The following is a 19,365-nucleotide window of genomic DNA, read 5'->3' as shown; positions in this document are numbered from 1 at the left end:
TTGTTTTTATTAAAGGGAGAGGACTCAAATCAATAAAATTAGAAATGAAAAAGAAGTTACAACTGACACCACAGAAATACAAAGCATCTTAACAGACTACTACAAACAACTATATGCCAATAGAATGGACAACCTGGAAGAAATGGACAAATTCTTAGAAAAGTACAACCTTCCAAGACTGAACCAGGAAGAAATAGAAAATATGAACAGACCAATCACAAGTAATGAAATTGAAACTGTGATTAAAAATCTTCCAACAAGCAAAGTCCAGGACCAGATGGCTTCACAGGCAAATTCTATCAAACATTTAGAGAAGAGCTAACACCTATCCTTCTCAAACTCTTCCCAAAAAATTGCAGAGGGAGGAACACTCCCAAACTCATTCTACGAGGCCACCATCACCCTGATACCAAAACCAGACAAAGATATCACAAAAAAACAAAATTACAGGCCAATATCACTGATGAACATAGACACAAAAATCCTCAACAAAATACTAGCAAACCGAATCCAACAACACATTAAAAAGATCAATCCCTTTTCTGTGATACACGTATTTTCATATTCTTTTTTTATAGTGATGGGTTGTCTGGGGGGGTTTGTTTTGGCCAGAGAGAAAATCTTGACTTTTATGGGGTCAATTTTTTTTCTTTCATAACTTCTAGGATTTATGTCATACAGAGAAAGGCCTTCTCATCCCAAGATCATAAAACCCAGATCTCCCGTATTTTCTTCTAGTAGTTTTATGGTTTCATTTTCAAGTTCACATCATTGGTCCATCTGGAATGCATTTTGGTGCAGGACTGAGGCAGGATCCAAGTTCTTTCTCCCAGATGGCTTCTTCCCTAACCCAGCCCATTTCAATGACTAATCCTTCCTTTCCCAGCCAACTTGAAAGGCTGCCTTTATCAAACCCTAAATTCCTGCGGGTGCCAGGCCTTAAAAGCCACAGAGCAATGCCTATGCACCCCCTTCATGCCCCCACGTGGAGGGGAGGTTCTGCCGCTCACCCAGCACCCCCGCAGGATGCTTTCCTCCCCCAAGTGCAGCCCAAGAGGGTAAGGGTGAACCTCCACAGCAGAAGCGGCTCAGGGAAAATCCAAGTCAGCATGCTTCACTGACACACAGATACTGACAATATCCAAAAAATGGGAAACAGCCCAACGTCCAACACTAGGGCACTCTTCAAGTAAATCAGGCTTTTTACAGGCCGTCATGGATGTGAACAGAATGCCTTCCTTTCCAAGTGAAATGCGAACATCCAAACCAACTGTGCTGGGGTCGGAGGCCTTCCCATTCAGGGAGGGAGTGCTCCGTGGGGGACAAGGCCCCTGAGTAGGACTGACCAGCCCCCCCAAGAATTTCCAGATCAGCCACCATGAGGTATTTCCTTCCGTTCCTTATTTTTTGTACTCAGACCCAGTGGAGTTTGAGCCTGGGGGTTATGGGTGATTTTTATTTTCTTCTTTATACTTTTCCTTATTTTCCAAAATGCCTATAATGAACATGTATCATTTTTTATTTAAAAAACATATATACATATGTAACTAAAGAGGGAAGAGAAGTAGGGGGAAAACACTCCAGGAGAGGGACACAGCTGGACAGTCAGGGGCCAGCCTTGCCCTGGCTCCACCCATGCCATCAGCACGGGTCTTCAACTGACCTCTGAACCCCAGGGTCCAGAACTGCTCTTCCTCCTTCGGGGTACTGTTGTAAGAACAGGGCAGCACAAGGAAAGTGACACTTGCTTGGACTGGGAAAAGCCAGGGGCCCTGACTCCAGGACGGGAAGCCCCGGTTTCCAAGGCCTCAGCGTCAGCCCATGTTGGGCAGGGGCTTCCCCCTGCACCCCCCCAGGGCCAGGTTGTGAGCCCTTCCCACTGGGCTGCATCCGACTGCCCTGGCACAGCCGTGTGCAGACAGTAGGTGCTCATTAAATGCTGAATTGCATTTTAGGAAGGCGGTCTCTTCAACCAGCCCCTTGGCAAAGCCATGCACGCTTCCCACAACGCTGTGGGCGCCCACAAAGACATTGGGAGGGTTGAATTCAGAAGCAGTGTTTCTAGAGCGTTTCCCACCATGCGCCTAACTGGCAGCAGGGCACACGGAGATCCGCAGACACAAGTTCTCCAGGCAACAACTCCTCCCATGGCCAACAGCTCCGGAGTTTCGGGTTACAGACTTGGGCGCAGACATGATGAACACCAGACCCAGGGCCCCGTTTCCCAGGCCAAGAGAGCGCCCCAGCCTGGCCGCCCTGCCCCTCGCCCCGTCAGGGAGGCTGGGAAAGCCGGGACAGAAAGCGCTGCACACCTGGCCAGCATCAGGCCGGATCTGGCCCCTCGGCACCGGCTGGGTGACAACACCAGCACAGAGCCTCCCAGGGCGCTGGGAAGTCAAAGTGGAAGGAAGGATCTGGGCTGCAAGAGGAGAGAAAGCAGTGAGTCGTCAGAGAAAAATGCGCTAAGCGTGCAGCTGACGGACCCCAGAGCTGGGTGAGTGCTCAGAACAGCACAGATGTCAGGGCTTTTCCTGGGGGCAGCTATTCATGGCTGCTTCCACTACTACAGACATCAGACCAGAAAACATTTTAGTAAGTGACTACAAAGAGACCAGACTACCCCGCTTCAGAGGATTTTTTTTTTTTTTTTTTTTTTTTTTGGCCAAGATATTGACCAGGCATCAAAGTTTATGGGGAAAGGCACATGCCTGGAGCCCAGTGCTTTTACTGGGGCTTAAATTCAGCACAGAAGGGCAGATCGCGGAAACCCAGAGGCGGCCCGGGCTTGGCAAGAGCAGCCGTCCCGGGGAGGGCAGTTCTGAGCACGTGATGCTCGGTACCCGTGCTCGGGGTGGGGAAGAGCAGGACGCGGCGTCCTGGGACAACGTGAGTGATCCCGCCACCTGCCCAGAAGTCCTGGAGGACGGAAACAGGTCAAGGTCAGGGCTCGGAAGTGAAGAAGGGCAGGCAGAAGCTGACAGTATTTAAAGAATTCCAAAACACGGCCGAAAGAGTTTCTGGACATTATTTATAGGGTAAGATGATTGATCCTGGAATGAAAGGGGCCTGAGGTGAAAGGGACTGGACAGATTAAAGACAAGAAGCAGGGTGACAGCTGGGGAAGTGAGCAAGAAGACGGAAGAGTGGGTCTCCGCAGAGGAGGCAGCCTGGGGTCCCGCAGGATCCACGTTCTAATCCCCGGCCTCTTCCTTGTTAGCTGACTCACCCGGACAAACCCTCACACGACTGACCTCACGGGTTTGTTGGGTGGCGTAAGAAATCGTGAGTGTAAGGCACCAGGACACAGCGCATCAGTGCTCACGGGGCAGGGGACACTAGGAGGACGGTGCTCACGCCTGCTTAGGTGCACATGACGTGCACGAGTGTGTGCACACACAATCACACACACTCACACACACGCACCCTGTTGCCAACGGGTCATTTGCTTGGGGATCCCGTGAAAGATCTGGGGTGGCTCAGATTGCTCTGTGAAGCGTGGTGGGCAATGTCAGTGTGGGACAATCCCGCACAGCCCTGAGCCCACAGATTCCAACCTGTACACTCCCTGGGCTGTTCTTCCACAGTCGCCTGATTGAACTCCAGCGGGACCCTGGCAGATCTCCTGCTTCCTCTCTCCTCTGGCCTCTCCAGGGGCATCAAGCCCAGAATACCCGCCTCTGCCAGACAATGAGGGGCCCCCATCCTCCGCCCAGAATAGCCCATGCCCCCTCATGTCCGCCCACCCTGCTTTGGAGAGCCAGCTCAAAGCACGTCGGCCGACTCCCTCCAGGCTCACCAAGCACCTTCAGCTCCGTCCCACAGCTCCTGCAGACACGGTGGGACGTGACATATCCAGAGACCCTGTGTGTGTGGAGATCCAAACTGCGCCTCCTTAAACTCTCTACGAGGAAGACATCCCCGGCTCTATTTTGCACGTGAAGAAACAGAGACACGGAAGAGAGATGACGTTTCTGAGGTCACAGCTCAAGAGCGAGGCAGCCCCAGCCCCCCAGCCTCGCCCGGGTTTCCACGGCAGGTAGAGCTGGGCTGCAGTACCTCCCTCGGCCTCTAGGTGACCACGGCCACACCTGGTCTTGAAAAGTGAGGCTTGGATGTCAGGACAGTGAACTAGGGCCTTGCTTCCCCGCTGCCTATCGTGACTTCTGCCCACTGACGTGACCTTCAACTAGAAATGCCTGGGACCACATGTGCAGGATGAGTGCTATTCCCTTGGTTTCAAGTAAGCTGCAACCCCCTAACTTTTCCCAGTAGAACCTGCCTGGCCCAGTCAGTGGGGTAGGTGGGCCACCCGAGTAGCAAAATTTCGGAGGGCTCTGACGATTCTCTAGAACACGTGATCCATCCTAAGGGAAAACGAAGAGCTGAATCCTTGAGTCCAGTCCTCAGCAAGCCTGCTGACTCTCCTAAGATAAAGGGCGGGCTCAGAAAGCAGGCCTCTGGGCATTGCTTCTCTCAGGGTGTGTTACTTTTCTTTTCTGATATGCTGATGGTTTAAAGATGTGGATTCTGCCCTGGTCCAGCTTCCCCGACCCAGAAGAGGTGATGGCTTGGCTGCACCAGCTTCACTCTCGGAACATCTCATGGGCTGCTCGGTCCCCACCTCGCCTTCAGAGGGGGAGCGGCTTGAAGCATGCCCTACCCTTATCTTATGCAACATTTGGCTGGTGGGCACCGAGCCCCACGTGTCTCTCTCATCTGTGTGAACTGATATTAAACAGGCAGGACCTCCCTGGCTATAATCCTCTCCTATCACTCTTTCCTCCCCACTAAAATGGAAAAAATGACTCATCCAGGGCAGCTCACCCCTGTATACAAACACAGCTGAATGCTGGGCTCAAGATCTAATCCTGTAGATCTGATCCAAGAAGCATGAGGAGGACCCGGAGCAGCCCAGGACTCAGGGGGGCTTTGGAAAGCGGGTGCCGAATACAGCACTGCTTCCTCCTGACACCAGGCAGCGCCCACGCCCAGCCTGGGCCCCCGGAGGCAGGGGGAAGGCAGCCACCAGGTCTCACCAACCCCCCCCTCTCTGCCGGGATGAAGACCCCAGAGAAAAAGATGGGGCTGAAACCCCACCTCACAGCGATGTCTGCTCTCGGGAGGCCCTGTTCCCAGGAGGCTGGACGAAACCCAATATCCACAACTCAAATGCTATTTTAAAGGCTCCAAATCTGCCACTTACTGGCTGTGGGGCTCCTGTGAGCCTCAGTGTTCTTGCCTGTAAAATGGGGATACCTCTTACCTAGGAAAGATGTCATCAGGACATCTTTCCTGATGACAGGAAACAACGTGTGAAAACACTTAGGATAAGAAAGGAAGGGAGGGAGGGAGGGAAGGAGAAGGAGGGAGGGAGAAGGAGGGAGAAGGAGGGAGGGAGGGAGGGAGAAGGAGGGAGGGAGGGAGGGAGAAGGAGGGAGGGAGGAGGGAGGGAGGGAGGAAGGGAGGGAGAGATCTCTCTGACTCTTCACCTTCCAAGAAAATTCTCAAGCAGACACTCCTCTCTCTTGTGTCATATGCTCTCTGAACATAATTCACATTTCAGTTGCTGGGTTAAGGAAAGGCCTCGAAGGGGCAGTGACCCCAGGGCCAGAGGGGACCAGCTGCCCCTCATCCTCCAGTCCCAGAGGCTGACCGTCCCTCAGTTGATCCCCACCGGCTCACAGAGTGGCGGGGGGCAGCTCTCTAAGGAGCGGACCCCCTCCCATGCCTCCCAGCCCTCGACAACAGCCCTCCCCTGGGTTCGTAAATCCTGCATGCGGGCCAGGCAGCTGTTTGTAATCGGACAGGCCCTGGCCAGGAAGGGGAGGTGGGAGCCTGTCCACGCCGAGGGGCCCAAGGCGCTGCAGGGTGTGTGAGGGTGTGTGAGGACAGGCCGCCTCCTGGCAGGGATACCACAGCGGGGAAGGCGCGAAATGAAAGAAAAGAGTGAGCGTCTCCACTTGGGAGCAGCTTTTGTTTTAGTTCTGCGAGCAAGGAAGCTTGAAGAGGCTCATAAGCCCCAGGTTTGGTGACATAAAGGTTAATAAAACCATGGGCTCTGGAGGCCAGACTCAGGCACACTCCGTCTGGGTGCCTTCTGCCTGCACGGGGTGAGCTCCCCGACGGAGGCGCCTGGCAAACAACGGTCATCAGGTCCACCCTGGACAGAAGGAACCCTGAGACTGGACACCTGAGTTCCCTTGCGGCCTCGGAATCTCAGAACAAGTCTTCGAGGCTCAGACACCGTCCCCTGATGGCAGAGCTCCGAGACCACCGGGTTCCCCCAGCCTCAGGACGCAGAGCACAGCCCACCAGTGGGTGACGAAGCCGGATGCTGGGGCCTGCTCCCCCTGCCGCCCTGCTTTCAGCAGCCTGTGACCCTGGAGACCCCCAAGTCCTCTAGGTCTGAGTTTATTCATCTGCAAAATGACCCCAAGGCCACAGGCCGGACCACTGACTCTGTGAGCCCTCCCGGTAAAATACCCAACTCCTTCCCGGGGCGCTGGGCCTGTGCACCGTCAGAGCCCCACACTCCTGGCAAAGGAAACGAGCCGGAAGTAGCTCCCACATTAAATGCAGTGGAAGGGACTTCCCTGGTGGCACAGTGGTTAGGAATCTGCCTGCCAATACAGAGGACACGGGTTCGAGCCCTGGTCCGGGAAGATCCCACATGCCGCGGAGCAACTAAGCCCGTGCGCCACAACTACTGAGTCTGCGCTCTACAGCCTGTGAGCCACAACTACTGAGCCCACGTGCCACAACTACTGAAGCCCGCGCGCCTAGAGCCCGTGCTCCGCAACAAGAGAAGCCACCGCAATGAGAAGCCCGCACATGGCAACGAAGAGTAGCCCCCGCTCGCCGCAACTGGAGAAAGCCCACGTGCAATGAAGACCCAACGCAGCCAAAAATAAATAAATAAATTTATAAAAATAAATAAATAAATAAACACAGTGGAAGGTTCCACAGAGCCCCTACCCCAAGTATTAACTGCACACTGCACCCCCTGACCCACCTGGCCTCACTCCCCGCCCGGGGCCCTAACTGGGCCCTTTGCACTGACAGTTCAGCCTCCTCTGAGGCCCAGCTGTAGCCCCAAACCGGCAAGTGGCAGCTTTAGTCCTACTTTCAAGCACTTTATAGAAACTTTATATAATTACTGCCTCTGTGAGCTCTGCCAGTCATAATAACAATACAAAGTAACCACAATGATATAGAATAATTAACAAAGGCAGTTACTGTTATCAGTATGATCTAGCATTTGCTGTCCTGCATTGAACGTGGGATGCAGGACACCCCGGGAAGGGCCCTATGTCCACACGCAGGTCACCTCCTTCCAGGTGGTGCCAGTGCCTCTGGTTTGGAGATGAGCTAACTTGGATCAGAGAGGTTAAGTAAAGCGTTCGAGGTCACACAGCCGGGGGTCCTATTCTCCATGCGCTGATGCATCACTGCTTCCCAGCCTCATCTCCTGAACTTTCCTTTCGAAAGTCAAAGGAGTGGCTGACTGTCCGCTGGCCACAGAGGCTGGACCCACACAGGGAGAGGGAGGGCCAGGAGGCGGTTCAGACCTTCCCATCTGGTACACCCCACGTTTCCCAAGGTGCCCTCGACTGGTCACTGGCATCAGAACTCGAGCGGCAGGCCCCAGGCTCCACCCCAGACCCTTGGAGCCCGGATCTGTGAGGCGGGGCCCCACAGCTGCTGAAGCTCTGGTCTCACCCGGATCCCTTGCTGAAGCCCGTCAAAGCCCACCTCGCAGGAAACTGGACCTGCTCACCAGCCTTCTATGATCCCAGGCAACCCCAAGCCAGCGCCCCACACCCGGAGGACTCCACCCTCTGCAAAATGCCAGCAAAGCTGCTGTCTGGGGCGCAGGCCTCTGGCTGGAACATTCCTGGGGGTTCCAAATGCTGACGTCGTGGCTTTAACACATGGCAACATAATGACAAGAGCCTTTAGTCCTCCCAGCAGGCCTCTGAGACAGGTATTAGTTTATGCCCACTTCACAGATGGGGTACTGAGGCTCCGAGAGGCTTTCTTCGGTGCCTCGGCACCTGTGCTGAGCCCAGGCACACCGGGTCAGGCAGGAAGCAAGGGGCCTGCCCTCTCGGCTCACCAGGGAGCTGAGAGCCTGGGGGTCGGCGGCGCCCACCCTCCCACTCAGGGCACTGGACCTGGCTGAGCTCCTTCTCTGTGTCCCTCGGGTGGGGATGCCCACCGTCCCTCCCTCAGAGACGGAAGTACTCGCTCTTGATGTGCGGTGAACACAGAGGAATAGTTGCGTGAGACCTGACGTCAGGGATCGGCTTCAGAGTAATTGGGTAGACGGGAGTGGGTGGCGGCTGGACCACGAGAGTGTCACTGGGCTGATCCTCATCAAACCCACGAGGATCGTGGGGACCTGCTGTGCTGTGTTTGAAATGTCCCCTAACAACAACAACGACAATAATAATAACAACATTCTCAGAGACAAGCCCGAGTAAACCTTTCCACTTGAGGCTCCGTACGGCGCTCTTACAGAACAAGAGTCTCTCCTTAGGAGAAGGGCAAGCTTGCCCCCAGGCAGGGAAGGAAGGCAAAGCATCATTGCTCCTTCCAGAAAGTGGGGCCACCATGAAGAAAGCGGGGAGGACACGGGGGTTGGGGAGCATCTGCCTCTTCCTCTCTTCCTTCCTGGCACGCCTCCCCTCGGAGGTGCCCCCCCCCCATCATTTACGCTGACAGCTGCAGTCGACCTGTTTCAGGTGAGGGAGGAGGTCCTGAGAGAACACTGGCCACCCTCCCATGCCCCCTCCTCTCGGTCGGCTCCAACTCCTCCCCCGGAGATCCTGGCATCGCTGGGCAGAGCCGCCCCACCGCCTTGCCCGGGTGTGAGCCCTGCATCCCCACCCCAGGCCCTCCCGAGTGCCAGCGCCATCACACTGAGGACCCCAGGATACTCCTCGGGATCCCAGAGTTAACTGACATTAGCCATTGCCCAAGCAGCGCTTTCTGAGCTAAACGGCCACAATTTAAACTATGAAGCTAAATAACATTAGTAATAATTCCCTGGAAAAGAATTACATTTAGAGGCCCCGTTCCCTGCACTTCCATCCAAGAATGAGCTATTCGCCCTGCCTTCTCAATGTGAACATTTTCTGGTCTAAAAGGCATGGAAGGCGCAGCACCCCTCCCTCCCCCCTGCTCAAAACCAACCGGGACCCCCTCTCCCTAGAAGAGCAAGGTCTACACAGAACACTGACGCCGGAGGCTGTCTACTCCACCCGCATCCCAGGAGAACACAGAACAGCCTCGAAGGAGGAAGCCAGAACTGCCCGTCAGCATTTCAGATTCTCCCCAAAGAAAAAAAGTGCAAAAGAAGAGAAGTAACGGTAAGGCGGGTCCCAGAGACTTCACCCCAGCGGACATGAGGACAATATCTCCCCAGGCAGGGCCCTTGCAAACTGAACCTGGGGGCCCAGGGCCAGAAATGGCCCATCTTTCGTTCTCGACTGCACCCTCCCTTGTGCAGGGCTCTGGGCCCCGGCCAGCTCTCCCCTCACCTGCCACCCAACAGGGTCCCCTAATGGACCCCCGTGAGCCAGGGCCCCGGGTCCCACTGGCGCACAGCTGCTCACCATTCTCCCAAAGAAGAAGACCTTGACATTTAGCAAGACAGGACTGTACGTACACCCAGTTTTATGCATCAGAAATGAAGGAGGAATTGAGGCCGAGGTGCAGAGCCTACTCACAGTTGGTGGAGGCCGTGGACCTCTTTCTGAAGCACAAGGACCCTGCCACCAAGGGACTGTCCCACGGCAAAGAAGAGCTGGAAGCTGCTGGAGCCCCCCTCACCTGGCACCTAATATCAGTTTATATGCCGGTAATGACCTACACCAAGGTGGGGGCGTGCTTTTCACTGGGATACAGAGGGCAACCATCACTCCTTTGTGCCAGCTGGGCCCACAGGGCCTCCCCTTGCACATCTGCAGGAAGAGGCCAACCGCACCTGGTCCAGGTGCACCCCAGAGCAGGGCACTCCACAGGTAACACCCCAGAGCACGGTTTGGTTAAATATGAACAGGAGTCAGAGGACAGACACACATGGGAAAGTGCCACTTGCCTCCACCAAGGGACTCCTCCCTTCAAACTCATGGGGTGGGACCCCAAAAGCCGCAGGCCCTGGAAAAATGGGCTGGTCGCTGATTGGCCAGAGCCCCACTGGGGCTGGCAGGTACCTCCCCCTGATTGGCCAGTGGCCCACTGAGCTGGCAGGTACCTCTGTCTGAGTGGCCAGAGCCCCACTGGGGCTGGCAGGTACCTCCCTCTGATTGGCCAGTGGCCCAGGGGCTGGCAGGTGCCTCCCTCTGATTGGCCAGAGCCCCACTGGGGGCTGGCAGGTACCTCCCTCTGACTGGCCAGTGGCCCAGGGGCTGGCAGGTGCCTCCCTTTGATTGGCCAGAGTCCCACTGGGGCTGGCAGGTACCTCCCTCTGATTGGCCAGAGCCCCACTGGGGGCTGGCAGGTACCTCCCTCTGATTGGCCAGTGGCCTAGGGGCTGGTGGGTGCCTCCCCCTGATTGTCTGGTGGTACCACTCTACTAGCTGATGAATGTTTCACTACCTCCCACTTTGCACTTCACTGGATACAATCGCCTGTTCACAGGTCTGATTCCCTCACTGCACCGGAAGCTCCTGCAGGGCTGGGATGCTCACCTACTGCTCACCTGTGCACCTGCTGCCTGGTGCCCGGCACAGGTCTGCCTCGCATTAGAGGTCTGCAAACGCTTCAAGCACAGCCACTGTCACTCCCGAGTTCTCCACAAAGGACCAGCCTCTCCTGCGTTTCCTCTGCACCCGCACAGGAAAGGATTCCACTAAAGCCTCACCCACCGCCCTCTAGGTTACCCTGCCAGCACAGTGGAAGACAATGGCTTCCCACCGTCCATTCAGATTAAAATGCTCACTCTTTTTCATTGTTAGGTCACTATTTTTCCAATGCAAGAGTCAGAGTTTTTAGTTAAATCACTCCCGTCACATACGCACATTCTGATGTCATTTTATAGCATTTATAAAAAATAAATAAAGAGACCAATAAAATCCCTATTGCCAAGGTGCTGGCAGGAAAGAACAGGACAGAAGAGTGAATTTCCCCCAAAAGAACACAGGTCTAGGAGACAGGAAATAAAGGAATCCCTCATTTCATGCACAGAGACATCGCAGGAAACGGGCCCCTGGAGCTCTGTGTAATGAGACGTGGAGAAAAGTGGGTCAGACTGTGGTTCCGTTTCTTAGGTCTGAGTCACCAAAGAGTGGCGACATTTACTCCTACTGTGGGTTATGACACAGGTTGGGAACCTGCCAGAAAAACTACCGGGTGAGTCTAAGCTGATGGGATGACGGCTCAGACAGCATGACATATATAACACGGAGCGACCCCCCCATCACCCCACCACAAATCCCCACGCATCCAACGGAACATTCATTCATTCATTCTATGGACTTTGTCCCAGACGCCGGGACCACGCGGGTGCAGGAACAGCGTCTGAGTTAGCAAAACCCCCGCCGCGCCCACCCCAGATGTCCTTCCAGATCACCAGCCATCACCCACAGTCATGTCTCAGGGGCAGAAGACCAGAGTCTTTGAGGTGGGACGTGGGCAGGTCCATTCCCATCCCTGGGGCCCCCATTCCTCCTCGTACAGTGGCGGTGGCCTGAGGAAGAAGGGGAGGGGCGTCCTGCACGTGACCCGCGCCACGACTGCTCCAGGATGCACGCGCCTCCATGCTGGGGCTCGGACCGCGAAAGGAGCAGCGAGGGCTCCAATAAACCCACCGGGGGCTGTGTAACCCCTTTTCATGCTCACCCGTGAGGGGGCACCAGGGTGACTGTTCACAGGACAGAGGGGGTGACTCATACAGCCAGCCAGTGAGCAGAGCCAGGAACTCACCCCGGACCCCAGACCTGCTGCTGCCTGGGGGCCCAGGGAGGACGTAACAGTGACAACAGTGACAGGGGCTTGCTCTGTGCTTTGGACACGCTATGCACTGAACCCTCTCGAAAATCCTGCAGGAGTCACAGCCATCACCCCTTCCTGCAGATAGGGAAACTGAGGCAAAGTGCACCGCTGATGGGGGCGGGGCGGGATGTGGGCCCAGGTCGTCCAGCTCCAGGCCGCCGGCCCCGAGCCGTCACCCACACCAGGTCTCCACGCCGTGTCCTGTAGCAGGGGCAGCTCTGCCTAGGAGAAGGGCCAACGCAGGCTCCACCTTCAGGACCTCAATATCTCCACGAGCCAGGCCAGAAAGCTTAAAACTAACATTTGGCCAAGTGCTGACACCAGATGAGTCGATTACAGGGGAGAAATAAACAGAGGGAGAAGCAGAAGCTATAATATAACATCGCCCTCCTGTGAGCAAAAAAAGACTCATCAGATTATCAGACCCAGCTGGACTGAGCTTGTCCTGGGGCTGGACCCAACGCCTCGTGGCTGCCCAGTGCGCTCCGTGGCCACAGGTCATCTCCCCGTCTCCAATCCCGCAGGGGTGGGGCACGAGAAGGAGAGAGATGCGGCCTTGCCGTGAGCACCTCAAACACACCAGGCCCTGCCTGGGCAGACCCTGAAAACACATGGACCTGTGCGTGGATGTGGGTGTGCACACTCGTGTACACGTGTACACCCACAAACACAGACAGACACGTCACACACACAGGCACACACAGGCACACGCATCCACACGAATACTCACATAACATGCACACACACGCTTGGACACATACACACAAACGCACACACAGGTGTACAACCCTCCAATGGGCTTGTAAAGCATTTTCACATACGTTACCTAGGGTGACCTCTACTGCGACCCCACGAGGTGTCGTGGGAAATGGACCCACCGAGCATATGGGGGTGCTGAGGAGAGTGAGGGGGGGCCCGGGCTGAGTCACTTGTGGATGGCAGAGCCCTGGGAGGTCTCACCAGCCCCCAGAGCCTCCTTGGACGGACACGCCTCCCTCAGCTGGGCTCCCGCTGGAATACTTGCATTTAAAGAGGACTGTGGCAACCCTGCGCTTTTTCCTTTTGCAGAAACACCACCCAAAACAGTAGCCACAATAAGGCCCTCCACTCATCAGGGGCTTCCTGTGCCTCGACATGCCACACGCGGTCTCTGTAGATCGCCTCAGTCTCCATAACCACCCTCAAAGCAAGAAAGCCATTTCCCCCCGTTTTCCGGAGGGGAAAGCTGAGGCACGGTGGCTGGCCCCCGCCCAGCCAACCCCTTAGAGGCAGAAGAACCGTCCACGCTGCCCTGGGTTCAACAATCTGACTGCCAAGGACTGTCCCCCCACGCCCCTGCCTCCCCAAACAGGGGACCCAAAGTGTGCAGGACCTGCCCAGGCCAGGGCAGGCGGCATCCCTCAGATCATCTCTTAACCCAGAGAGGGTTAAGGAAGGCCCCGGCCTCCCTCCTGTCCCCTCAGAGGCCCCCTCTATCTCACAGCGGCCACTTCTGCTGGCACAGCACTCCCGGGGCAGGCGGTGCTGGAGGCGCCCTGCCAACCAAGTTAATGAGGGGCTTTCCAGCCAAGGGAAGCAGCTCCAGGAGAACAGTGAAGCGGCGGGGTGGGATGTCCTGCGGGGAAGAAGGCACGGAGGAGACAAAAGCCAGAGGTGGAGGAGGGCACCTGCGAAGGAGGCCCTTTGGAACAAAAGGAAGGGGAAGAAGAAAGGAAAGGTCAAGTTTAGCATCACCTCCTCCAGGAAGCCGCCCCAGATCTCCCCAAGGGGGCCAGTCCTCCAGACAGTTTTCAACGACGCTCGGCAGGAGAATGAACGGTACAACGAACGGTGTCCACATGCGTACCTCGCACCAGCCTGTGGGCCCTGGAGCCAGGAGCTCTGTCACCTCAGCCTTCCCACAAGCAGGCCCAGCGCAGGCAAAGCCCCCAGGGGTCATCGGGTCACGCCAGTGAGTGAAGGGCCTGGTGAAAGGGGAGTGGAGACTGCAGGCCCCGGGTGCCCCTTGATGGCATTCGGATAAAAAGCGGGGATGTAGGGAGCAGGAAGGAACCGAAACAGTCTGCTGGGGCCAAATGGAACCCCTTCCTGGTCCCAGGGCCGTGTCTGGGCTGAGCCCCAGGCTGACAGCAGCTCCAGGCACTGGGCCTCCCCCGGGGAGAAGCTCACTCAGCGCCCAGGCGCAGAAACCAGACAGACCCAGAGTGTGCGGTCCCAGCCCCCTGTTCCCTGGGTCTCTCAGAGTGCCAGCCCCCCCTCACCTTGCAGGCCGGGATGAGGGTCCACGGAGATGATGTGGGCACAGGGCTAAGAGCAGACCAGGCAAGTGCCAGCAAATTCATTCCAATCAGTACCACGGGTGCGGGTGTCCCAGGGGCCAGGGACCCCACCCTGCTTCTCACTGCAAATCCAGGGCTCCACTGTGGGCACAGCAACGGGGCCTCGGGGTGCGCGTGACTCATCCTCGACCCTCGGGGGCTCAGAGCGAGACCGCGCTCACTGTCACCGTTATTAAGTGAGGGGCAGGGGGCAATGGGTGTCTGTTCCCCTCACCCCCCTGCTCCACCCAACAATGTCCGTGACCCAGGGAAGAGGCAGGGGTGGGAGATGGGGCCGGACAGCAAGAGGGCAGGGGCGGGGCAAGCGGGCATCAGCTGTGCTCGGCTAAGGGCGTTGCTGTGTGAGAGTCCAGAGATATCTGAAGGGTGGGGTAACGTGGGGCAGGCTCTGGCCAGCACCCCAGGAACAGCCATGGAGCGACATCATGGGACAAGGAACTTTGTGCTTCCGCACAAGGAAGAAACTCCTGCCCGTGGCCACTGCCGGGTGGTCACAGCGCTGGGCAGCGACCCGAGCTCCAAGCCCTGCAGCCACTAAAATCTGGACCAGAGGAGACAGAGGCTTCGGGGAATCAGCTTGGCTTCTGAACTCCTCCCACTGACTGCTCTTTTATGGGGAGGAGGGGGAAGGGGAGGAGAAGATGGAAAAGGCTGTCTTTTCAGCCAACTTGATTGAGTCAGAGGAAATTTAACCATTTGATGTCTGTCAAGTCCCACAAAATTTGGACAACTCTTCCCACCAAATTATTGCCAACAGCGATCACATGACTGGCGTCAACCAATGATGTGCCGAGGAGATGACCTCAATTTCCAAATATTGGGGTCATGTTTCATTTCACTTACTCTCCTTTGCCCGTTACAATGTTAAACGGCCCCAAATGCAATCTGACTTTTCATTCCTTCACACGCTTGGCCAAGAAGAAGGTAGGAAAAAGAGCCATGTTCAGAGGCAACTCAAAAAACATCTGGTGGATCTCAAAATGGAGAGGAGAAGAGCTGCCTGAGGATGGCCTCTCCTGCCCCCCCCCGCCCCTGCATGTCAGTGGACAGCCGTTCCCGCTGGCCACGCACTGAGAATGACTTCCAAAAGGGTCCCACCCTCGTGGCGGTGAGGGTAGGTCTGTGAAACCCACCCAGAGAGATGGCTTCTTCACAGGCTCTCAGCGTCTTTTCGACAAGAGCAAAACGTCCAGCTCTACAGCCACGGTCCAGGCATCCGCTTCACACTCAGTTAGGAAGGGAAACCGGAGACGGGCGGGGGGCAGAGATGGGGAGTGGGATAAACAGCCGACCCCAAACCCAGGCGAACACATGCTCTGCGTGCTCCCCAGCCAGTGCCCAGCCCCGGCTTTTTGGGGGTGGCGACTCCCCTGAAGGATTCCCACCTGCCTTCCTGGGGGAAAGCCCGGCAGAGGAGCCGGGACAGGGCTATGGCCTTGGGCCTACAGGGGTCCCATGACCACATCCCCACCCTGCTCCGTGCCACTTTTCTGGAGGCCGCTACTGTCCCCCACCTCCAGTGACCCCGGGAGAAACACAAAGCCAGTTAGCCTGGGATCCAGAGCACGTAGGTGGTAGCCCAGGGCTAAGACCCCAGGTCCCCAAAGCCAGGCCAGGCTCCCCTCCGCTCCCCCAGCCCCTGACTGGCTGGACACCCTGACTCCTGCTCACCCCCTTTGGCCCACCGAGCACTCACTGTACGAGGAAAAAGAGACAGAATGTCTTAACTGGCAAGTGGAACACGGAAGTGATTCTTCCCACATGTCTTCAAATGACACAGCGGAGGAGAGAAGAGCGAAGGCAGGAAAGCGGTGTCTTCTCACAGGGGACCCTTGGCTGGTCCAGCTGTCCACTAAGCCACTGTCCCACCCCTCTGCCCGCACTTTCCTTGACCCTGCACTAGCGGCTCTGAGCCTCGTCTCCGCATCTGTTAATGGGGCCCCAGAGGACTTTCGGGGCCTCGGGCTCCGACGACTGAGGCTTGTGAAGACCCATCCCACAGGTAACCACAAAAGGTGATGCTTAGAAAACCCACTGTCCCGTCAGGAAGCTGTGTGGGAGAGAGCTGGAGCTGCAAACATCCAAGCAGGCACGCTGTCAGTGCTGGCCTGGCGGACGCCATCCACTGGAGACAGCTCCTTCTAAGGGCAGACCTCTGGCAGAAGGAATCCCACATCTGTGTGTCATCTGAACCCCTCACAGCCAAGACTCCGAGAGCATCTCCCGCCTTTGCTCCAAGAATCCCGTCTCTGGGCGGCTAACCCAAGAAAAACTGCCTTCCAGGAGGTCGAGAGGTGGGATTAGAGCAGGGCTGCTCCACCACCCCCCCCCGGGGCTCCCCAGTACCACTCACTGAGTACTTAGATGGTGGGGACCACAGGAAGCTCTGTTCCCTGGGAAAGGGAGAGTCAGCCGGGTCTGGAGGCAGAGGAAGAGGGTGCTTGGAGAAGTCCTGGGCTGGGGGCTCAGCTGCTGGGATTCTCCACAGTGGCCCCCCATCCCAGGAGGCCCGGCCGGAACTGGCCCGCTGTGACTCTAGGGGGCGACCCTTCCCGGGTTTCAGGAAAGGAAGTTCTGCAGCGAGGCTGTGTGGGCCAGAGCTGCGCGCTTGCGATGTGGGACAGAGAACGCAAAGTTTCGGGACAAAAGTTTGCCTGCCTGGTGGACAAGCCCTCTGGCTGATCCAACACAGAGCCCTTCCTCGGCTCCCCGACAGCCCCACCCGCCGGCCCGTTTGGCGTGGGGAGTATTGTGCCGGCGCGTTTCCCTCTCCGGGGCCCCCAACGAATGGCATTCGGAGTCCCGGCCCGTGCATTCCACAGCCCAGGGGGGGAAGGTCGTGCACGCGCGGAAGAGGCCGGGCGCCCGGGGATGACAGGCGCCCCGGCCCCCGGTCCCCGGCCCCCCGCGCCCGAGCGCCCCGCGCCCTTACCTGCGCGGCTCGGAGGCGGCGCCCACAGCAGCAGCAGCAGCAGCAGCAACGGCGGGGACAGCAGCGGGGCGCCCGGGAGGAGCGGGCTGCGCGCTTTCCAGCGGGTGTGGACGTCCATGCCGGCGGGGCGCGGGCGCGGGTTGGGCGCGCGGGGACGCACGGGGCGCGGGGCACAACTCAGCGGGGCCGGCACAGCTTTAGGAAGTCATGGGAGCAGCCGCCGGCCCGTTCTCTTTGTGGCGGTGGCTCTCGGGAGGGTCGGCTGGCGCGCTCGCCCACGGGCGGGAGGGCTCGACCTTGGCCCGCGGGGCGGCCGGGACCCCGCTCGGCTCGCTCGCCCTGGCCTCCCCCGCCTCCTCCGACTCCTTCTGGCCTCCTCCTCGCCGCCGCCGCCGCCGCCCCGCGACTCGCTCCCCGTGGGCGCTGCGCTCGAGTGAGGTCCTGCGCCGGCCGCGGGGACGAACGAGGAGTGCGGACCTCGCCTCGGGCGCCGAGCACTTTTCCCCCTTCCCCTCCCTCCCTCTCTCCGGGAAGGCACCCGCGGAGGCCGTGGCTCCCCCGCGCCCGCAGCAAATCAGAGGCGGCGCTGGGCTCGGCCGGGCCGGCCCCCGCCTCCCACTGGGCGCAGCGGGCGAGGGGGTGGGGCCAGCGGGCGAGCGGCGGCGAGGAAGGGGCTGGCCCGGGGCGGGCGGGGACTCGGCGAGGGCCCGGCGTCTCCCCCCCACCGCTCTGCCGGCGAGCGCGGGCGGACGGGGCCCGGCGGCCCACGCTGGACCCCGCTTTCCCCGCCCCAGGTGCCCGCACCTGGCCGAGCCCCAGAACCAGCGTGGAGGGGCCCCGAGTTCGATCATTTAGGGTTGAAAAAGGACGTTGCAGCTTCACCCCGCCTAACTTTTTCGTTTACTTGGAGTTCAGAGCTCCTCTTCTGGGTGGAGACTGAACTTCCAATCCAGCCAGATCGGGGCGCCCAAGACTGTGGCAGACATGTCCACCCCGAGAGAGACGACCCGCCCTCCACCTTCCCCCACTGCAGATTGGGCATCCGTGCCCAGGCTGGAGTCTAGGCTCCCAAGAGGTCTCCGAGGGAGCTCGGATGCCACACATCGTGGATATTAATCAGGCGAAGTTGGCCAGCACCCCCTCCCCACTCACTCCCTCCTACTGCGTGGAGACCCCTCTGCCACAAAAAGGAAACGCAAAGAAGACACCCCTTTGGGAGGTGACAGCAGGCAGAGGGGTGAGGGGTTGGGGCGCTGCTGCCCTGGTACTGCCACTGGGCACTGCCTCTCTCCCTCCGCTTCTTTAAGCCTTGGTGAGGTCTCCCTGGAGCAGGAGGCGGCGTGCCAGGCTCCGGTGGTCGGAAGCAGTCCCTTCCACCTGGCTCCCCACATAACCTGCTGAAACCCCGTTCACACCCCTTCCTCGAAGAGCAACAGAGCTGCTTTTTAAAGAGGAGGGAAGGTGGGTCAGGGGGCTTTTCAAACCCTAAGCCATCCGCATCCCCTTTGAACAAATAATTCAGCCAGTGATACTGAAGCAGTGCTCCCTGTCTCCAGTTACATCTCCAGACTGGGCGTGAAATTCCCCAGATGCCCTTTAATTCCCATCATTCTGGAAACAGGAAGGGAGGGGAGGTGGGTAGAGGGTTAGGTAGAGGTAGAGGGTTTGCTGGGATGGCCACATGCGGCCTCTTGAGCCAGGTGGTGGTTCACTGGTGCTACCCTAATGGTCCACATCTGCCCCACGTGCCCTTCGCGGCACTAAATGTTGCTCGGGAAAAGGATGAGACTCACAAAGTAAAGCGAAATGGTCTTTCTGGTTTTTTATAGTCCTTTGTTGTTGCTGTTTTACAACCTGTATAAATCACATATATGATCGGGGAAATGTGTGTGTGCGTGTGTGTCTGTGTGTGTAAGTTGTGTGTGTTGGTTCCGCTGGAGCTGGTCCTTTGTGCACCTTCATGAGAGAGAAATTCCATCAGACACTCCCTGAGCCCCCAGCTCCACCTGGTGCCTGGAACGCCCCCCCACCAGGGGAAGGCCAGCTTCTCCCAAAGACTTGGGATGCTACCATAGGTCAGGGGTCTAGTTATCAGAA

At 57.7% G+C, this 19,365-nt stretch overlaps 1 protein-coding gene across 3 annotated transcripts in view; it reads right to left on the bottom strand.

Moving 5' to 3' along the window:
- Positions 1 to 17,787, bottom strand: part of COL5A1 (collagen type V alpha 1 chain) — a 159,243-nt gene extending 141,456 nt beyond the window's left edge. For all 3 annotated transcript variants that reach the window (XM_082470134.1, XM_082470135.1, XM_082470136.1), the window contains exon 1: positions 17,269 to 17,787. In XM_082470134.1, the coding sequence (XP_082326260.1) occupies positions 17,269 to 17,386 (118 nt within the window). In that variant the 5' untranslated portion in view covers positions 17,387 to 17,787. The remainder of the gene's footprint in view (positions 1 to 17,268) is intronic.
- Positions 17,788 to 19,365: the final 1,578 nt, after the last annotated feature.

The sequence above is a fragment of the Balaenoptera physalus genome (genome assembly GCF_965194825.1).
Source record: "Balaenoptera physalus genome assembly, chromosome: 7".
NCBI classification, from domain to species: Eukaryota; Metazoa; Chordata; class Mammalia; order Artiodactyla; family Balaenopteridae; genus Balaenoptera; species Balaenoptera physalus.
The sequence above is the reverse complement of the archived record's forward strand: the minus strand, read 5'-3'. Positions and strand labels throughout refer to the sequence as shown.